The sequence below is a fragment of the Lynx canadensis genome, chromosome X, assembly GCF_007474595.2.
Source record: "Lynx canadensis isolate LIC74 chromosome X, mLynCan4.pri.v2, whole genome shotgun sequence".
NCBI lineage: Eukaryota > Metazoa > Chordata > Mammalia > Carnivora > Felidae > Lynx > Lynx canadensis.
In genome coordinates this window covers 53672097-53692785 of record NC_044321.2, presented here as the reverse complement: position 1 = coordinate 53692785, position 20689 = coordinate 53672097, and the positions used below count along the sequence as shown (strand labels likewise).

At 38.4% G+C, this 20689-nt stretch overlaps 1 protein-coding gene across 1 annotated transcript in view; it reads left to right on the top strand.

Moving 5' to 3' along the window:
• OPHN1 (oligophrenin 1) overlaps positions 1–20689 on the top strand; it is a 621295-nt gene that overhangs the window by 423379 nt on the left and 177227 nt on the right. Inside the window, exons 16-18 of the mRNA XM_030305317.1 lie at positions 12809–12893; positions 17645–17703; positions 19119–19224. Of these exons, the coding sequence (XP_030161177.1) occupies positions 12809–12893; positions 17645–17703; positions 19119–19224 (250 nt within the window). The remainder of the gene's footprint in view (positions 1–12808; positions 12894–17644; positions 17704–19118; positions 19225–20689) is intronic.

The following is a 20689-nucleotide window of genomic DNA, read 5'->3' as shown; positions in this document are numbered from 1 at the left end:
TGGAATACCAATTATGCGTATATTATTTCTTTTTAGTGTATCACTTAGTTCTCTAATTTTCCCCTCATACTCCTGGATTTTTTTATCTCTCTTTTTCTCAGCTTCCTCTTTTTCCATAACTTTATCTTCTAGTTCACCTATTCTCTCCTCTGCCTCTTCCATCCGAGCCGTGGTGGTTTGCATTTTGTTTTGCATTTCATTTAAAGCGTTTTTCAGCTCCTCGTGACTGTTCCTTAGTCCCTTGATCTCTGTAGCAAGAGATTCTCTGCTGTCCTGTATACTGTTTTCCAGCTCAGCGATTAATTTTATGACTATTATTCTAAATTCACTTTCTGTTATATTATTTAAATCCTTTTTGATCAGCTCATTAGCTGTTGTTATTTCCTGGAGATTCTTCTGAGGGGAATTCTTCCGCTTGGTCATTTTGGATAGTCCCTGGTGTGGTGAGGACCTGCAGGGCACTTCCCCTGTGCTGTGGTGTATAACTGGAGTTGGTGGGCGGGGCCGCAGTCAGTCCTGATGTCTGCCCCAGCCCACCGCTGGGGCCACAGTCAGACTGGTGTGTGCCTTCTCTTCCCCTCTCCTAGGGGCAGGATTCACTGTGGGGTGGCGTGGCCCATCTGGGCTACTTGCACACTGCCAGGCTTGTGATGCTGGGGATCTGGCGTATTAGCTGGGGTGGGAAGGCAAGGTGCACAGCGGGAGGGGGGGCAGGCTTAGCTCGCTTCTCCTTAGGTGATCCACTTCAGGAGGGGCCCTGTGGCAGCCGGAGGGAGTCAGATCCGCTGCCGGAGGTTTGGCTCCGCAGAAGCACAGAGTTGGGTGTTTGCGCGGAGGGAGCAATTTCCCTGGCAGGAACCGGTTCCCTTTGGGATTTTGGCTGGGGATGGGCGGGGGAGATGGCGCTGGCGAGCGCCTTTGTTCCCCACCAAACTGAGCTCTGTCGTCCGGGGGCTCCGCAGCTCTCCCTCCCTTTGTCCTCCAGCCTTCCCGCTTTCCGAGCAGAGCTGTTAACTTATGACCTCCCAGACGCTAAGTCGCGCTTGCTGTCGGAACACAGTCCGTCAGGCCCCTCCGCTTTTGCAAGCTGGACTCGGGGGCTCTGCTTGGCTGGCGAGCCGCCCCTCCGCCCCGGCTCCCTTCCGCCAGTCCGTGGAGCGCGCACCGCCTCGCCGCCCTTCCTACCCTCTTCCGTGAGCCTCTCGTCTGCACTTGGGTCTGGTGACTCCGTTCTGCTAATCCTCTGGCGGTTTTCTGGGTTATTTAGGCAGGTGTAGGTGGAATCTAAGTGATCAGCAGGACGCGTGGTGAGCCCAGCGTCCTCCTACGCCGCCATCTTCCTGTACTCTCTTCTGTTTTTAGCAGTCTTTTATGGTTTGCCTCCTTCTCTGTTTTTTTGATTCCATTCCCTAATGTTCATCTGTTGTGTATTTTAAATTCCACATATGAGTGAAATTATGTATTTGTCTTTCTCTGAGTTATTTTGCTTAGCATAATGCACTACTTCCATCCATATTGTTGCTAAAGGCAAAATTTTATTCTTTGTCATCGCCAAGTCAAATTCCATTGTGTATATATATACCACATCTACTTTATCCATTCATCAGTCGATGGAAATTTGGGCCCTTTCCATACTTTGATTCTTGTTGATAGTGCTGCTATAAATGCTGCGGTGCATGTGCTCTTCAAACTAGCAGTCCTATAACCTTTGGATAAATACCTAGTAGTGTAATTGCTAGGTCATAGGGTAGTTCTATTTTTAATTTTTTGAGGAATCTCTATACTGTTTTCCAGGGTAGCTGCACCAGTTTGCATTCCCACCAGCAGTGTGAAATGTTTACTCTTTCTCCACATCCTCACCAATATCTGTTGTTGTTTGAGTTGTTAATGTTAGCCCTTCTGACAGGTGTGAGGTGGTATCTCATTGTGGTTTTGATTTCCCTGCTGATGAGTGATGTTGAGCATCTTTTCATGTGTCTGTTAGGCATCTGGATGTCTTCTTTGGAAAAGTGTCTATTTTAGTCTTTTGCCCCTTCTTCACTGGATTATTTGCTTTTTTGGGGTGTTGAGTTTGATAAGTTCATTATAGATTTGGGTACTAACACTTTTTCTGATATGTTATTTGTCATATGTCATTTGTCTTCTCCCATTCCATTGGTTGCCTTTTAGTTTTGCTGATTGCTTTGCTGTGCAGAAGCTTTTTATCTTGAAGAGGTCCCAATAGTTCATTTTTTGCTTTTATTGACCTTGCCTTGGAGACATGTCAAGTAAGAAATTGCTGTGGCTGATGTCAAAGATGTTGTTGCCTGTTTTCTCCTCTTGGATTTTGATGGCTTCTTGTCTTCCACTTTGGTCTTTCATCCATTTTGAGTTTATTTTGTGTATGGTTTAAGAAAGTGGTCCAGATTCATTCTTCTGCATGTCATTATCCAAGTTTTCCAGCACCATTTGCTGAAGACACTTGCCTTTTTTCCATTGAATTTTCTTTCCTGCTTTATCAAAATTAGTTGGCTATACATTTGTGGGTCTATTTCTGGTTCCTCTATTCTGTTCCATTGATCTGTGTGTCTGTTTTTGTGCCAGTACCATAGTGTCTTGATGATTACAGCTTTGTAATAGAGCTTGAGGTCCATAAATGTGATACCTCCAGCTTTGTTTTTTTTTTTTTTTTCCAGGATTGCTTTGGCTATTCAGGGTCTTTTCTGGTTCCATACAAATTTTAGCATTATTTGTTCTAGCTCTGTGAAGAATGCTGGTATTTTGATAGGATTGCATTGAGTGTGTAGATTGCTTTGGGTAATACCAACATTTTAACAATATTCTTCCAATTCATGAGCATGGTATGTTTTTACATTTTTTGTGTGTCTTCTTCAATTTCTTTCATAAACTTTCTATAGTTTTCAGTGTATAGATTTTTCACCTCTTTGGTTAGGTTTATTCCTAGGCATTTTATGTTTTTCAGTGCAATTGTAAATGGGATCGCTTCCTTGATTTCTCTTTCTGTCGCTTCACTGTTGGTGTATAGGAATTCAACCGATTTCTGTACATTGATTTTATATCCTGTGACTTTGCTGAATCCATGTATCAGTTATAGCAGTTTTTGGTGGAGTCTTTTGGGTTTTCCACATAAGAGTATCTTGTCATCTATGAAGAGTGTAAGTTTGACTTCCTCCTTGCCAATTTTGATGCATTTTATTTCTTTGTATTGTCTAATTCCTGAGGCTGAGACTTCCAACATTATGCTGAATAAGAGTGGTCAGAGTGGACATCCTAGTCGTGTTCCTGACATTGAGAGGAAACCTCTCTGGTTTTTTTTTTTTTTTTTTCGCATTGACAATGATATTAGCAGTAGGTCTTTCGTATATGACCTTTAGGATGTTGAGGTATGATCCTTCTATCCCTACTTTCTTGAGGGTTTTTATCAAGAAAGGATGCTGTATTTTGTCAGATCCTTTCTCTGCATCTATTGAGAGGATCATATGGTTGTTATCCTATCTTTTGTTAAGGTGATGTATCACATTGATTGATTTTCAGATATTGAACCAGCCCTGTGTCCAAAGAATAAATCCCACTTGGGGCGCCTGGGTGGCGCAGTCGGTTAAGCGTCCGACTTCAGCCAGGTCACGATCTCGCGGTCCGTGAGTTTGAGCCCCGCATCAGGCTCTGGGCTCATGGCTCAGAGCCTGGAGCCTGTTTCCGATTCTGTGTCTCCCTCTCTCTCTCTGCCCCTCCCCCGTTCATGCTCTGTCTCTCTCTGTCCCAAAAATAAATAAACATTGAAAAAAAAATTAAAAAAAAAAAAGAATAAATCCCACTTGATCCTGGTGAATAATTATTTTAATGTATTGTTGGATCCAGTTTGCTCATACCTTGTTGAGAATTTTTGCATGTTCAACAGGAAATTGGTCTCTAGTTCTCCTTTTTAGTGATATCTTTGTTATTGGAATCAAGGTAATGCTGGTCGCATAGAATCAGTTTGGAAGTTTTACTTCCATTTTTATTTTTTTGGAACATATTCAAAAGAATAGGTGTTAACTCTTCTTTAAATGTTTTGTAGAATTCCTCTGGAAAGCCATCTCAACATGAACTCTTGTTTGTTGGGATATTTTTGATTACTAATTCAATTTATTTACTGGTTATGAGTCTGTTCAAAATTTCTATTTCTAGTTTCAGTTTTGGTAGTTTATATGTTTCTAGTAATTTGTCCATTTCTTCCCGATTGCCCAATTTGTTGGCATATAATTGCTCATAATATTCTCTTATTATTGTTTGTGTTTCTGTGGGGTTCATTGTGATGTCTCCTCTTTCAGTCATGATTATATTTATTTGAGTTCTTACTTTTTTTCCTTACAGAAAGGGCTTTTTTCAACCCCAGCTAGTATTCTTATTATCATGGTTGTAAATTGTAGTTCAAACATCTTGCCTATATCTGTGTTGATTAAGACCCTGGCTGTCATTTCTTCCTGTTCTTTTTTGGGGTAAATTCCATCATTTTGTCACTTTGGAGGAAGAAAAAAATTAATAAAATTAAAATTAAAAACCAACCACAAAATCAAATAAAAGCTAGATCATTGGTGTATTTTGTTCTGCTTGTTGTAATAAGCTTGATAGAATAGAGAAAAAATGGAAAGAAAGGAAAAAAAGGTAAGAAAAATTTAAAAATTAAAAAAAAATATGATAAAAGAGAATAAAATGAAATAAAATGAATAGAATAAAAATATAATAAAGTAAAAGATAATTTTAAAAATTAAGAAAAAGAAAATAAAAAATAATTTTTTCTCTTTCTGTATCCAAGATAAAGGAAGGAAAAAAACACAACTTAAACAAAAACAGAAGCAAAATACTAAAAAATGAGCCAGTAAACAGAATGAAACTTGAATGAAGTTACATCCGCTTTCCCCTAGAACTGACACTATCAAGCACTCTATAGTCCATGTTCATACCCTAAGCAGATGGAGGGACTTATGTTGGTCTTCTAGGGTATTGTGCTTGGAGGGTGCAGTTGGGTGGAGTTTGGTGTAATGGCTCTGTTCTCCACTAGGTGGCACTGCATATCTTACTGGGGTGGATCAGTGTGGTGCACGTATGAGTGAGCATGCATGCGCATGCTCATGCTCCAGAAAGGTGGAAACGTCTTCACCCAATTCCCTAGTCTCTGGCCCAGGGACTTTACGCTCTCACCGACCCATGATTTACCATCCCTCCTTTGTATCAGGTCTCTGTCCACTCCCTGTCTCTACCCTGTCCATGTCCAAGCCATCCACCTGCAAGGTGGCACCTCCCTCCAGAGTTTTATCTTAGATGGGGCTGTGTTTCAAACCCCACACTTCAGAGACCCCTGCGGCTTGACCCACACTGACTCTCTGGCAGAGGGTCTCACTGAGCAATGGCCAGTGATGCTGGCTTACCCCAGAGAATGTTCATGCAATCACGCAGTGGCAGAGATTCAGAGACTGTGGTGAATCACAACACACAGGTTGTGCCAGGTTTCACAGTATCCTGGCATCTATGTCCCAGTACCAGCAAACATGGATGCTCTCGGGGTCTCCTGGGACCTTTACGTGTGGTAAAGTTGTATGGTTTCTACCAAAGGGTTCTCTAAGCAGGGGAAACAGTTCTCCCCATGTGGCACACGGACCTCTCAGACCCCTCTTCCTGTTCCTGGAGATTTGCCCTATTTCCTCACTAGGGTACTGCCAGGCACTGAGCTCCAGAACTTCAGACTCTGACCTCCACTGTTTATAGAATCCTGGTGGTATTGAAACCTTCTCCTTTCTTCCTGTCAGTGGTTTTGGGGAACAGATTTCTTGTTTTCATCCCCTGTGTTTTCACTCTTTCTCTCTCTTTCTCTTCAGCTGCTTTCAGGGGAGTGTTTTTCCTGCACTCTCCTTATGTGCTTCACTCTCCCCCTTTCTCTGTTGTCTCTCTGCAAAAACAGTTCCCTACACTACAAGGCTTTTCTCTCCCCTAGTTCAACTCTCCTCTCCGCACTCTGTACCTGCCAAGTTCTGTGGTTCAAGTTTTGCAGATTTTTGTGTTTAATATTCAGATCAGTTTCCAAGGTGTGCAAAAATGGTTTGGTGCTGATCTAGCTGTGTTTCAGGTATGAGACAAGGTAAGGGTTTCCATGCTTCTTCGCCATCTTCTCTTCTCCCTGGATTTTTGTTGTTCTTGTTGACTGTTTGGGATGTTCTGCATAGACAGTCATTATATCTGTAACAAAGGCAATTTTCATTTTTCCTTCTCAAACTGTATACCTTATACTCCCTTTTCTTATTTTATTAACTAAGATTTCCAGTTTGATGTTTAATAGGAGTGGTGAGAGAGGACATCTTTGCTTTGTTCCTGATCTTTGGAGAAAAGCATTCTATCTTTCACTGTTAAGTATATGTTAGCTTCCTGTTTTTTGTAGATGCTCTTTATCAAATTGAGTTCATTTCTATCACTAGTTTCCTGATGGTTTTTTTTATTGTGAATGAGTATTGCATTTTTCAAATGCTTTTTCTGCATCTATTAATACAATCATATGCTTACTCTAAAGAAGAACTAACCTATTGATGTGATGAATTACAGTAATTGATTTTTGAAAATTGAATCAGCGTTACATACCTGCAATTAATCCCACTTGTTCATGGGTTTTATACTATGTTGTATTCTATTTGTTAATATTTAATTCAGGATTTTGCATTTTCATGAGAGATATTTCATTTGTTGTTTTCCTTCATCACAATGACTTTTGTGGTTTTGGTATTCAAGTAATGCTGGTCTCAAAGAATGATTTAGGAAATATTCCCTTTGCTTCTATTTTCTGGAAAACATTATATAGGAATGATATGGGGTTTTTTTTCATTAAATGTTTTGTCAGATTTACCAGGGAATCCCTCTGGACCCGGTGGTTTCTGTTTTAGCATGTAATTCATTTCGGACTCAGTTTTTTGTTTGTTTTTTAATAGCTACCAATCTATTCAGATTGTCTATATCCTTATGTTTGTATTTTGGTAAATTTCATCTTTGTAGGAACTGGTCCATTTCATCAAGATTATCAAATTTATAGGCATAGAACTATTCATAATATTTCTCTATTTTTTCTTTCAATGTCCACAGGATCAGTAGTTGATTATCTCTCTTCTGATATTAGTTATTTATGTCTTCTCTTTTTTTTTCTTAATTAAACTGGCTAGACGTTTATCTTTATTTTGGATTTTTTCAAAGAGCCATCTTTTGGTTTTATTGATTTTCTCTATTGATTTCCTATTTCAATTTCATGGATTTTTACTCTAACTTTTATTATTTCTTTCCTTCTGCTTCCTTTGGGGTTGCTTTTCTTTTTGTAGTTTCATAAGGTGGAAGTTGAGGTGATTCATTTTATTTTAGCTCATCCCTCTTTTTTTAAATATATGCATTCAGTGCTATGTATTTCCTTTAAAACATTGCTTTTGCTACACCCCACAAATTTTTATAACTTGTATTTTTATTTTCCTTTCACTTGAAATATTTTAAAATGTCTCTTGAGATTTATTTTTTGACTCACCTAAATAACTTGAAGTGTGTTGTTTAATCTCCATGTATTTGGGGATTTTTCAGGTATCTTACTGTTATTGATTTCTAGTTTAATTTCATTTTCTGAGAGCATATTTTATGTGATTTCTGTTCTAAATATGTTCAGGTATGTGTTTTTGCCCTGACTTGGTCTGTCTTGGTGAATGTTCTATATGGACTTGAAAAGAATGTTTATCCTGCTATTGTTAGATGAAGTAGTCTACAAATGTCTATTAGGTCCAAATGATCAGTGGTCTTATTTAGTTCAATTGTATACTTTCCAACTTTCTGCCTATTGCGTCTGTCTGAAGGAAGTGTGTTGAAGTCTTTAGCGATAATAGTAGATTCATTTTCTTGCAGTTTTATCAGTTTTTGCCTCACATATTTGGATACTTTGTTGTTGGATGCATACCTGTTAAGAAATGTTCAGTCTTCCTTGAGAATCACTCCTTTTTATGCTATGCCCCTCTTTATACCTTATAATTTTTCTTGATCTAAAGTCTGCATTGTTTGAAATGAATACAGCTACTCCAGCTTTCTTTTGATTGTTGTTAGTATGACATACCTGTTTCTATCCATTAATTTTTAATCTATATGTGTCTTTATATTTAAAGTTGGTTTCTTGTAGACGATATATAATTGATTCTTGTTTTTTAATACACTCTTGACAGTCTATATCTTGTAATTAACATATTTGTACCACTTATATTTAAAGTTATTATTAAGCAGTGTGGAGGTTCCTCAGAAAATTAAAAATAGACCTACCCTATGACCCAGCAATAGCACTGCTAGGAATTTATCCAAGGGATGCAGGAGTACTGATGCATAGGGGCACTTGTACCCCAATGTTCATAGCAGCACTCTCAACAATAGCCAAATTATGGAAAGAGCCTAAATGTCCATCAACTGATGAATGGATAAAGAAATTGTGGTATATATACACAATGGAGTACTATGTGGCAATGAGAAAAAATGAAATATGGCCCTTTGTAGCAACGTGGATGGAACTGGAGAGTGTAATGCTAAGTGAAATAAGCCATACAGAGAAAGACAGATACCATATGGTTTCACTCTTATGTGGATCCTGAGAAACTTAACAGGAACCCATGGGGGAGGGGAAGGAAAAAAAAAAGGACGTTAGAGTGGGAGAGAGCCAAAGCATAAGAGACTGTTAAAAACTGAGAACAAACTGAGGGTTGATGGGGGGTGGGAGGGAGGGGAGGGTGGGTGATGGGTATTGAGGAGGGCACCTTTTGGGATGAGCACTGGGTGTTGTATGGAAACCAATTTGTCAATAAATTTCATACAAAAAAAAAAAATAAACAGCAGAAGCTCCTTCAACAACAAAAAAAAATAAAGTTATTATTGATATAGCTGGATTAGTATCTACCATATTTGTTACGGTTTTCTATTCATTGTCTTTCTTATTTGCTTCTTTTTTGTCTCCCATCCTTTTTCTTCCTTCTCTGGGTTTAACTGAGTACTTTGTATGATTTCTCTTCTGTTAGCATATCAATTATATTCTTTTAAAAACTTTTTTTAGTGGTTGCCCTTATATTTTTAATATACATTCATGTTATTCAGATCCTCTCTCTCAAAACACTATGCTACTACGCAAGTAGTGCCAGTACCTTATGACAAAGTATTATTCTTAATTACTGTCTCTAATCCTCATTAATATTATTATCATTCATTTCACTTTTTCATAAGCTATAATTACTGGATACATTGTTTATATTATTTTGAACTTTACCTGTTAGGCCAAGAAAGATTAAGTCAAATACAAAGTTTTATTTACCATCATTAATTCCTCCTCTAACGCTCTTTCTTTCTTCATATAGATCTGAGTTTTTGACCTCAACTTTCTTGTGAAGAACTTCTTTTAATATCTTTTGCATTTCCCTGATAAGGAGCGACGCTGAACATCTTTTCATGTGCCTGTTGGCCATCTGGATGTCTTCTTTAGAGAAGTGTCTATTCATGTTTTCTGCCCATTTCTTCACTGGGTTATTTGTTTTTCGGGTGTGGAGTTTGGTGAGCTCTTTATAGATTTTATGAACAAATCAGGAGACTATAGATGCTGGAGAGGATGTGGAGAAACGGGAACCCTCTTGCACTGTTGGTGGGAATGCAAATTGGTGCAGCCGCTCTGGAAAGCAGTGTGGAGGTTCCTCAGAAAATTAAAAATAGACCTACCCTATGACCCAGCAATAGCACTGCTAGGAATTTATCCAAGGGATACAGGAGTACTGATGCATAGGGGCACTTGTACCCCAATGTTCATAGCAGCACTCTCCACAATAGCCAAATTATGGAAAGAGCCTAAATGTCCATCAACTGATGAATGGATAAAGAAATTGTGGTTTATATACACAATGGAATACTATGTGGCAATGAGAAAAAATGAAATATGGCCCTTTGTAGCAACGTGGATGGAACTGGAGAGTGTAATGCTAAGTGAAATAAGCCATACAGAGAAAGACAGATACCATATGGTTTCACTCTTATGTGGATCCTGAGAAACTTAACAGGAACCCATGGGGGAGGGGAAGGAAAAAAAAAAAAAGAGGTTAGAGTGGGAGAGAGCCAAAGCATAAGAGACTGTTAAAAACTGAGAACAAACTGAGGGTTGATGGGGGGTGGGAGGGAGGGGAGGGTGGGTGATGGGTATTGAGGAGGGCACCTTTTGGGATGAGCACTGGGTGTTGTATGGATACCAATTTGTCAATAAATTTCATAAAAAAAAAATATCTTTTGCAAGGCAGGTCTACCGTTGACAGAGTTCCTCCATATTTCTGTATCTGAAAAAGTCTTTATTTCTCCTTCACTTTTAAAAGATAATTTTACTGCGTACAGAATTCAGGCTGGTCTTTACTTTGAATACTTTAAATATTGGGGCGCCTGGGTGGCGCAGTCGGTTAAGCGTCCGACTTCAGCCAGGTCACGATCTCGCAGTCCGGGAGTTCGAGCCCCGCGTCAGGCTCTGGGCTGATGGCTCGGAGCCTGGAGCCTGTTTCCGATTCTGTGTCTCCCTCTCTCTCTGCCCCTCCCCCGTTCATGCTCTGTCTCTCTCTGTCCCAAAAATAAATAAACGTTGAATACTTTAAATATTTCACTCCATTCTCTTCTTGTTTGCATGGTTTCTGAAAGATGAGTATGATGTAATTCTTATCCTTCTCCAACTTTGGCAAGTTCATTTTTGTTTTTGTTTTTTTTTTCATTCTGACTTCTATCAAGATGTTTTGTCTTTGATTTTGTTTAGTTGAATATGTTATACCTAAGTGTGGATTGTTTTGGTGTATAACCTGCTTGGTGTTTTCTGAGCTTACTGGATCTGTGCTGTCATGTTTATCATTGGTTTGGGGAAATTCTCAATCATTATTATTTCAGATATTTCTGCTATTCCTTTTTTTTTCTTCTTCTGATATTCCCCTTACATGTATGTTACACCTTTTGTTATTATGTTACAGTTCTTGGATATTCTTTTTCTTTCTTTTTCCTCTTTTCTTTTCAAAATTTCTGGGGCGCCTGGGTGGCGCAGTCGGTTAAGCGTCCGACTTCAGCCAGGTCACGATCTCGCGGTCCGTGAGTTTGAGCCCCGCGTCAGGCTCTGGGCTGATGGCTCGGAGCCTGGAGCCTGTTTCTGATTCTGTGTCTCCCTCTCTCTCTGCCCCTCCCCCGTTCATGCTCTGTCTCTCTCTGTCCCAAAAATAAATAAACGTTGAAAAAAAATTTCTATTGACATTTCTTCAGACTCACTGATTATTTCCTCAACTGTGTCCAGTTCATAGATGAGCTCATTAAGGGAATTCTTCATTTATGTTATGGTGTTTTTGATTTCTAGAATTTCCTTTTGGTTCTTAAAGCTTCTATCTCTCTGCTTACCTAGTTTATCTCCTTTTTTATGTTGTCCATTTATCCATTACAGTCCATAGCATATTAATCATACTTGTTTAATATTCCCAGTGTGATAATTCCAACATCTCTGCCATATCTGAGCCTGGTTCTGATGCTTGGTATGCTATGTCTCTTCAAACTGTGTTTTTGGTTTTGTTTTTTGTTTTTTGTTTTTTTTTTGGTCTTTTGTCTTTAGTATGTCTTACAATTTTTGTTGTAAGCTTTACACGATGTAATGATAAAAAAGAACTGAAGTGAATAAGCCTATCCTGTGAGGTTTTGTTTAGCTGCTAGAATTTAGCCTGTGTTTATGTTTGCTGTAACCATATGTGTCAGAGGCTACAGTTATCTCTGATGACCTTGTTTTTATTTCCTCTGTTGTCTTCGGTTTTCCCTAGAGACTTCTTAAATATTATCTAAGAAGCACCGTTCTTTTAATTGCATTCCCCTGTTACTATTCAGGAGGACTATTGATGTTGTGGTAATTTGTGGGGGGGGGAGGGTAACATTCTATAATCCTATCATTATGTCTTTTAGTGAGTCTCTGCCGATGGCCAGTGACCTTCACAAGTACTTCTCAGTATGATTTCGGTTTTTCCCCTTAGACAGGAAGGCAGTCCAGGTATGGAGTTGGGTATTTTCATTTTCCTAGTTCAGTTAAGTTCTAGTAAAACCCCATCACATTAGGATCTGGTAAAATAGTTTCTCTTAATGGTAGGCTTCACTAAGAAGAATGAAATGTGCTGTGCATATTTTTTAAAGAGCTACTTTTCCTCTTTTGCCCTCTCAGAAGCACAGAAACATGAGTAAATTTTTCTCACATCTTCACCATGAGAACTTGATAGGGCTCCTGGAAGTAAAATTCACAAAAGTGTGGGAGTCCCCATAGGACCAGGCCCCCTGAGAATTTTTAACTCTCAAACCTGTCCACACTGAACCTCTAGCAATTCATCAATTGTAGATTAGGTTTTCCTAAACTTGTACTGGTTCCCAAGGAATTTTCTGCTCCTGGGCTCCTGCTCTAATAAGTTTTGATTTTCTGTATATGCCTGTCTATTTCTTCAGTTTGGGGACAGTAGTTCAATGACCTCAGTTCTCTGATAGATCTAAGAGGAGTTGATTTTTGGTTTATTACACCTTTTTTCTTGTTGTGTGGGTAGAAGAGATGACTTCCACACTTCTTACATGACTGACTGGAATGCAAGGAAATTTTTGAGGCATCAAAGACGTTTGTTGTACAAAGTTTTCATCTCTTGAAAACTGGGTAACATAATCATATTTTAATTAATGAACTTTACTTTTCTTTTAAAGGGGTAAAAAGTAAGAACTTTTGGAACATTAACTTTTTTCATATTTTTTTTTTCTCAAATAGATCCTAAATGTCCAGGAGATGTTGATTTTCATTATAGTGACTGGGACATTAAGACAATTACCAGCTCCTTGAAATTCTACCTCAGGTATGCCTGATATGATTTGGAACTTTGTTTTTCACACTTGATGAAATTTGTCTGGGTGGATATTGGAGCTTATGTGGTCATAGTTTCTGGAGGTTGGATAGGAATGCTAAAGAAAAAAAGAGTGAAAAGGATTTCTGTCAAAACAAGGAATGTGCATTAGAAGACATTTAATCTGGGAATTTACGCAAGTGAAGGATCAAAATAATAGGATTGTTATTGAAAAATTGCTTTTTCTTAGGGAAATGATTATTTTAAAACTCATACCCTTAAAATAATGGAAGTTTGCCCATTGTGCATAGATGTAATGCTGTCACAATGTGCTCATTAGTAATATCAGGATTTATGACAATTCAAGGTTGTTAACATGTTTTGGTGAATAATAACTATTTTGAAACGTTAAATTGCATTTACACAAACAATACATGTGTTTGTATGTTTATATGCCATATTCCATGCTTTAATCCATGTAATAGAAATAAAAAAAAACAAGAAAGTACAACCATAAAAATGTTAAAACTGAATGAATTGACAGAAGTAGGAAAACAAAATTTACCTTATCAGCAAAATATGGGGATGTGCGATGGTAATGAATATATCATTTAGTTAATTGCCATAAATTTATATTATGTAAAAGTATTTGGGACATATACATTTAAACTCACTCATTTCTTACTATTCTTTATGTGCAATATTATGTACCATACTTTATTAAATAAATGTCTTTTTTTTCAATTATTGTACTCTTCAGACATTAAGATAGATACTTGAATATCATTAATCCAAAATAAATTGGGTCTCAGATATTGCTGTTAAATGACTTCCTGCTGTAGTATAATCTTAGAACTTTATATAAACATGGATGCTTTTTCCAGGAGTATTTCTCCTGCATCTGCAAAAGAAGAAAGGTACTGTTGTCCGAGGGTTTATTCAGTGCTAAGCAGTGTTCTAGTTGCTTACATGGGCAATGTCATTTTTTTACAATAACCTTATAAGGTAGGTAGTACCATACTATTTTATAGATGAGAAAATTGAAAGGCATCCCCTTCCCCATTTAGTACTATCCATGCTCACAGCTCATATTACTTGAACCTAAGTATCTATGACTTGTAGGCCACTTATATTGGAGCATCTTTTTCCTCTATTTCCTACCCCCAGGGGTTATGGCCTCCTTGGAGTTACTTGGGTAATTTTAGTGACGATAGAGAGCAATCTACTATGTATGTTTTTAGAATACTGATGATGATAATAGTGAGAGTAAATGATTCTGTCTTTAGCCTTCTTCAAAGGAGTCAAGTTTTTTCAAAGATTTATATAGGTTAAATACATCCACACATTATATGTTTCCCAGCTCATCCCATAATAACCAGTGTGGCCCTTTTGAAAGATGGGAGGGTCAGGCCTTAAAGCCTGAATGAGCAATACCCCTAGTAAGAGATTTTTCCTTAAGACTTATGTATGGGCCTTTAATATGCATGAGCCAATCAACACCCATTAAGTTTATCAAATACATTAATATTTTCAAAGAGGGCCTCTTCCATCTGTGTTATAGGTACCTAGCTCAACCCTTATCTCTAACATTTTCAGAAAAGTACTCCAAAAACTATCCTCTCTCTCTTATATTTTTAATGTCTCTTTTTCGACTGGCTGTTTCTTCTCAGCATATAAATATGGTACCATAAAGCACATCTCTTTGACTTTGTGTCTTTTTTCATTTATTCATTTTACCATTTACTGGATCAGTAAACATTTCCTGTATAGCTAGTCTATGTCTAGCATGGTGCTAGGCAGGAGGCATACAATTGTGAATGGATGTGATCTCTGAATTTAAAAAGGTTATAATCCAGTGAGGGGCAGAAAAAAAAAAAACAGGTAATCAAACAAATATAATAAACTATAATAAGTACTCTGAAGGGAAGGCACAAGGTGGTATGAAGGCTTACAACAGGAAGACCTGTTGTATTCTGGTTGTCCGTTTGAACTGAGGTTTAAATTATAATTTGGAGTCAACTGGGAGGAGGCAGTTGCAGACAAAGAGAACTGCATGTGCAAAGGCCTTGAAGCAAAAGAGGGGATGACCCCTTCAAGAAACCACATGTACTAGTATAGGTGGAGTACTGAGTGTAGAGAGGGAGGGAGAGATGTGTAGGAGCCAGACATTGCAAGGCTGTATGGGACATTTTAAGAATTGGAGTATGGATTTATTTTAAAAAGAATGGGAATAAATTGAGAGATTTTAAACAAGTTACATGATGAGGTTTGAATTTTGAAAAAAAATATATAGAGATCAGATTATAGGGAATCAAAATACGTTGAGGTAGAAACCAATTAGCAGGCTATTGCTGTGGTCCATGAAAAAGATGATGCTTCTTCTTGAATTAGGGAATAGGAATATCGATTTGTAGAAATAAGCATAATAAAGAAATTTGGGGAGTAAATTTAGATATGAGAATGGGGGAGAGGGAGATAAAAGAATGATTTCCATGGTTCTGACCCATACAACCAAATGGTGGTCATACATTCAGTGATTTGAGAAACACAAGAAAAAGACTAAATGTAAGGGAGATGGCAAGTTGGGTTTTAGATATTTCACATTTGGGTGTCTTTGAAGAAATCAGAACAAGGTATTAAGCAAGGCATTGCATATATGGGAATAAACTCAGAGAAGAGTTCTGAGCTTGAGCTAAAAATTGTGAATCATTGACAATATAGATGACAATTGGAGGCAGGATCTTGGATGAGATTGCCTAATAAGAGAGATACTTCATGTCTTCCTATTCAAGCTTCAGTATATGATGTAATATACACTCAGTGTCTCTACTTCTTAACCTCCTAGTTTACCCCTTAACCCATTGCAGTCTCCCTCCCACCAACTCTGTTCCACTGAAGCTGCTCTTGCCAAGGTCACTAGTGACTCCTTCAATGCTAAACACAATGGACAATTGTCAGTCTTTACCTTACTTGATTTCTTTGTAGCATTTGGAGGTGTTACCAAGCCCTCCTTGAAACATTATCTTCTTTTGGATTCTACTGTATCTCTTGCTTTTGGCTTTCCTCACACCTTTTCAACCATTTTAGCAGTTCCCTTTATGGACTTTCTACCTGATATATTCCAGGACTCTCCCCTCTTTTTGCTATACTGGAGGGAGGGAAAATTCAAATATCCACAGGGGCCAGGATGTGAAGATGAATGAAGCAGACTCCTTTCATATTAAACACATTACATATTGAACCTGTATTTGCATAGTGATACCTTTGTTTATGTATAATAAGCAATATTATTTACTTCCACAAATAACCATATAGGCCCAATATAGCCAACTCGTTCAGTTTTTCAGTAGTGTTAGAAAATAATGGATTTTATGTGAAATATCTCAAATTTTTTATATTCTGATGACTGGTTCAATTCCATTTCTTTTTTATACACTATTCTGGACAAATAATAAATTAAAGTCCTCATGTAGCTATTGGCTGTGACTTGGTCCTCTCTCCTTGAGCAGTGGTATCTGTTCTCATGGTTTTAGTCACTCACCTAGGTTTGTGATTTCCACTTCTCAAATTTAGAAGGAACTCCTTCCATCTGCCTAATAGACATCTCCCTTTGGCTATCCTAAAAGTCCCTCTAGCTTAGATCTACACTTCCTTCTGAATAAATTTCTATTCTATCCAGTCTTCCAAACCAGATGACTTTCTCCCTCACCAGTATACCCAATGATTGAAGAAGTTCTGTCTTTAATGTCTTTTAAATAATTCTCATCATTTCTTTCTATCCCTGATGCCACTAATTTTGTTTAGGCCTTTATTAACTCTCAACTGGATTACTACAATAATAACAGTGGGAGGAAGTATAACAGTGATTAAGAGCATAGACTCAGGACAGACTGACTAGTTCTGCCATTTACTAGGCATGTGTAGTCTTGGATAAATTAAACTTCTCTGAACCTCAGTTTCCTCATCATACATGGAGGAATCTCCATTTCATACAAATGGAAATAATAACAATATGCACCTTACAGAGTTGGTATGAGGATTAAATTAGTAAATATATGCACATCGCTTAGAACAATGAAGACTTTACTATTATTATTATAAGTGAATTACTTCTTCTGAGCCACCCACCACCTACCTTTATTTTATCATCACACTGGTCATTTTACATTGAAAGTTTTGTATATGACACTCTTCTCAACTAGACTATTAGCTCCTTGGAGGTTTGGGGTCTCTCTTACTCATCGCTGGATCCCCAACATCTGGCACAATGCTAGGTACCCATAGGTGCTCAGTCATTTTTTTTTTTTTTACCAAATAAAGAAATCTATTGGGCCTCAATTTTCTCCTCCATTAAACTGGGACTGGAATAACTGCTCCATCTCACAGGATCATTGGAAGGATCAGATGGTAGGACAGATATGAAGCACTTTGAAAACTAAAGAACTATCCAACTGCAAGAACTTTATAGCAGAATTCAGAGTGGGTCTACTTTGGAATTTTTCAGAACTGGTTTGAAACTCCTTTCACTTTTGAGAACTAATTGGGAGACCTTACTAGACTAATTTGCCTATACTTTTGCAGGTTTTTCATTGAATTACTAGTAACTAGGATTCCTCTGACAAAGTTTCAGGTGAAGAGAGAAATGTATATGGTCACACTAAGCTATGGGGCTCAGAAACTTAAGCCTTGCTGCCCACAAAACTGAGAATCCAAGGCCTGGCTATTCCCACCCCAAAGGAACTTACAGTGTTCCTTTATTTCAGGAATCTTTCTGAACCTGTCATGACCTACAGACTTCACAAAGAGCTGGTCTCTGCTGCCAGTAAGTATTTATGTTACTAGTTAATTGTGTTGTCTTGCCTTCTTAATGTTCATAGCAATAAACCTAGAAGACTGCTTGAGGGAAAGTGAGGGGAGAAAACAAAAATACATCCACAGATTGTGTCCACTGCTAAATGAGAGTCTTCCTACTTGTTGTCTAACTCAAATGTTCTATTATTTTTCATAAATCAATGTAAGTTGAGTAGTTTGGACAAAACTGGCTAATATGAGAAATGTAACAGGTATGAGGGCTTTACTGACTATGCCTCTTCTATCAGAACAAGAGCATTGGCTTATGTTACTAGGAGACAACAAAATTGTTCCCTTACAGTTGCTGTTTTAGCTTTTTTTCATCACTTTTCCTTTTCAAATGCTTTTCAATTGTGCTGTGAATTAATACTCCTAATCTGTTAGTGCTAGCATCACATTTTCTAGATGATAAACCTGAGGGTTAAGGTGAAACATTGCATGGGAAATGAGACATAAAGAATCACCCTAAAATGTTTGGCAGCTGAATAAGTATTAAAAATTTTGGCTGAGGCCACTGTATGTATGAGCATCTGTCCCTATCTCTACATGACCTTTCTCTTGCTTGGTACCCTCTGTGGTGTGCAGGAAAAAGATTCATAGGACTCGTCCTCATAATGAATTTTTGTGGAGGCAAGGGACCTTTGATCTTTACTCTGAGATGTCTCAGTGATTTTCACATGAACCCGGAGAAAGAGCATATCCCCATCACCATAAGAAGATGTGTGGGGGGGCGCCTGGGTGGCGCAGTCGGTTAAGCGTCCGACTTCAGCCAGGTCACGATCTCGCGGTCCGTGAGTTCGAGCCCCGCGTCAGGCTCTGAGCTGATGGCTCGGAGCCTGGAGCCTGTTTCCGATTCTGTGTCTCCCTCTCTCTGCCCCTCCCCCGTTCATGCTCTGTCTCTCTCTCTGTCCCAAAAATAAATAAATGTTGAAAAAAAATATATTTAAAAAAAAAAAAAGAAGATGTGTGGGCAAGGGTTTCCAGTGGAAGTTTACATGCAGAACTTTGGGAACAACCTGCTGTACCTAGAACTCACACTTCCTCAGAGATAGTCTTATGTTCTCATCTTTCTGTTCTGTCGTCTACTTCAACTTTATAGGCCTATTTCTTTGTTTTTATCTCTCTTTTTGCCTTTTGGTCTCTTTGTCTTTTGCTCTCCATCTCAGTCTTTTTTCTTGGTCTCTCTTTACCATTATTTCATAGTGCCTATGTATCTCTGTGTCTCTTTTTGTCTCTTTGTGTCTCTAATTGTCTTTGTGTGCATGTGTGTGTGTGTGTGTGTGTGTGTGTGAGAGAGAGAGAGAGAGAGATTGAGAGAGAGAGAGAGAGAGTTTACTTGATACAGTTGCCCAAAAGGCAAAACTGTCTCTCTCTGTTCTATCTCAGAGTCTGACAACCTGGATTACCGGCTGGGAGCTATTCATTCCTTGGTATATAAGCTACCTGAAAAGAACCGAGAGATGCTGGAACTTATTATAAGACACTTGGTCAAGTAAGTAACTTCTGGATTTTCAGGAGGAGTTGCTATTAAAGGACTGGCCCATAGGGTAGTACCTCAGAGGAACTGTTTATCAACTCATTAAGTCCCAGCCACCAGCTGTTTCATCCTGGAAGGCTGAGTGCTCTATGAAGATGATTTTATCTTGAACCTTGTATATATCCTCTCAGGCTTATCATGCATCTCAGTTAAGAGGTAACATGAGGTGAATTGGACTGAACACAGACTTTGCAGTCAGATAAACTTGGTTTCAAATACCAGCTACCACTTACTTAGTTGTACGATCTTAGATAAACCTCTTAACCTCTGTTTAGTCATCTCTAAAAAGAGAATAGTATTGCCCACCATGCAAGACTGTTCTGTGGATTTGAATGAACACAGGTAAAGTGCATGGCACATAGAAGATTCTGAAGAAATGGGAGTTATTATTAGGATTGTGGTCAACTCTTTGCTTGAGTATGGCAAGCAGGAAAGACAAGTATTTGAAAGAGTAGGCCCGGTGATGAGCTCCAAGATAGTGGGTTTAAGTGGCATGGGGTGGTGGTGCTTTTTGGCCAGAGAGCTTAATGATTGGAATAAAAGTAAGTTGACGTGCCTTGTAAAAGTACAGCAAGTAGCTCTTGTGAAGCAGTATGGTGCAGCAGAAAGCACTCTGTCTAGGGGTCAACAAACCTGTGTTCTGGTGTTAGTTCTGCTCCTAGCTTCCTTTTTTAAAGTTTATTTATTTATTTTGAGAGAGACAGTGTAAGCGTGAGTTGGAGAGAGTCAGAGAGAGAGAGGAGAGAGAGAATCCCAAGCAGGCTCCACACTGTCAGCTCAGAGCCCAACACAGGGCTTAATCTCATGAACTAACCCATGAGATGTTGACCTGAGCCCGCTGAAGAGTCTGTTGCCTAACTGACTGAACCACACAGGTGCTCCGTTTTGCTACTGGCTTTCTTGATGATCATGAGCAGATCACTCTCAAGGCTCCTCCTGATATTTTTAAAAGTACAGAAATGAGACAAGCTTAGAAAAATCATGATGCATTTTAAGAGTGTCTATTAAAAAATAAAGCTATCATCAAAGTTACAAAAGTACAGTAATTATACATTTTAACCTCATTTGAAGAGGATCTCAAATACCTAAACTTGAAGCCCCTAGTAAAGTTGAGGCTCCAGACTAAATGATCCTCTTGGTCTCCCCCTATGATAAATTCTGCATCACTGGATCTCAGGTTTCCCTAATGACATAATGAGATCCCACCAAGATTCAATGGAGCTCTGACAGTCTATGTATTTTTATACTTCTATAACAAATGAGCATTAAATACACTAAGGAAGATAAATAGGCAGAATTAACAAGAGGATGCCTTTTACATTTATTGCCAATGTTTCCAATTTGGGCTAATACAGAACATTAAGAGCAGTTTCTTCCCAAATAGTTGTTTGTGATAATCTCAGTAAAAGTACAACAATCA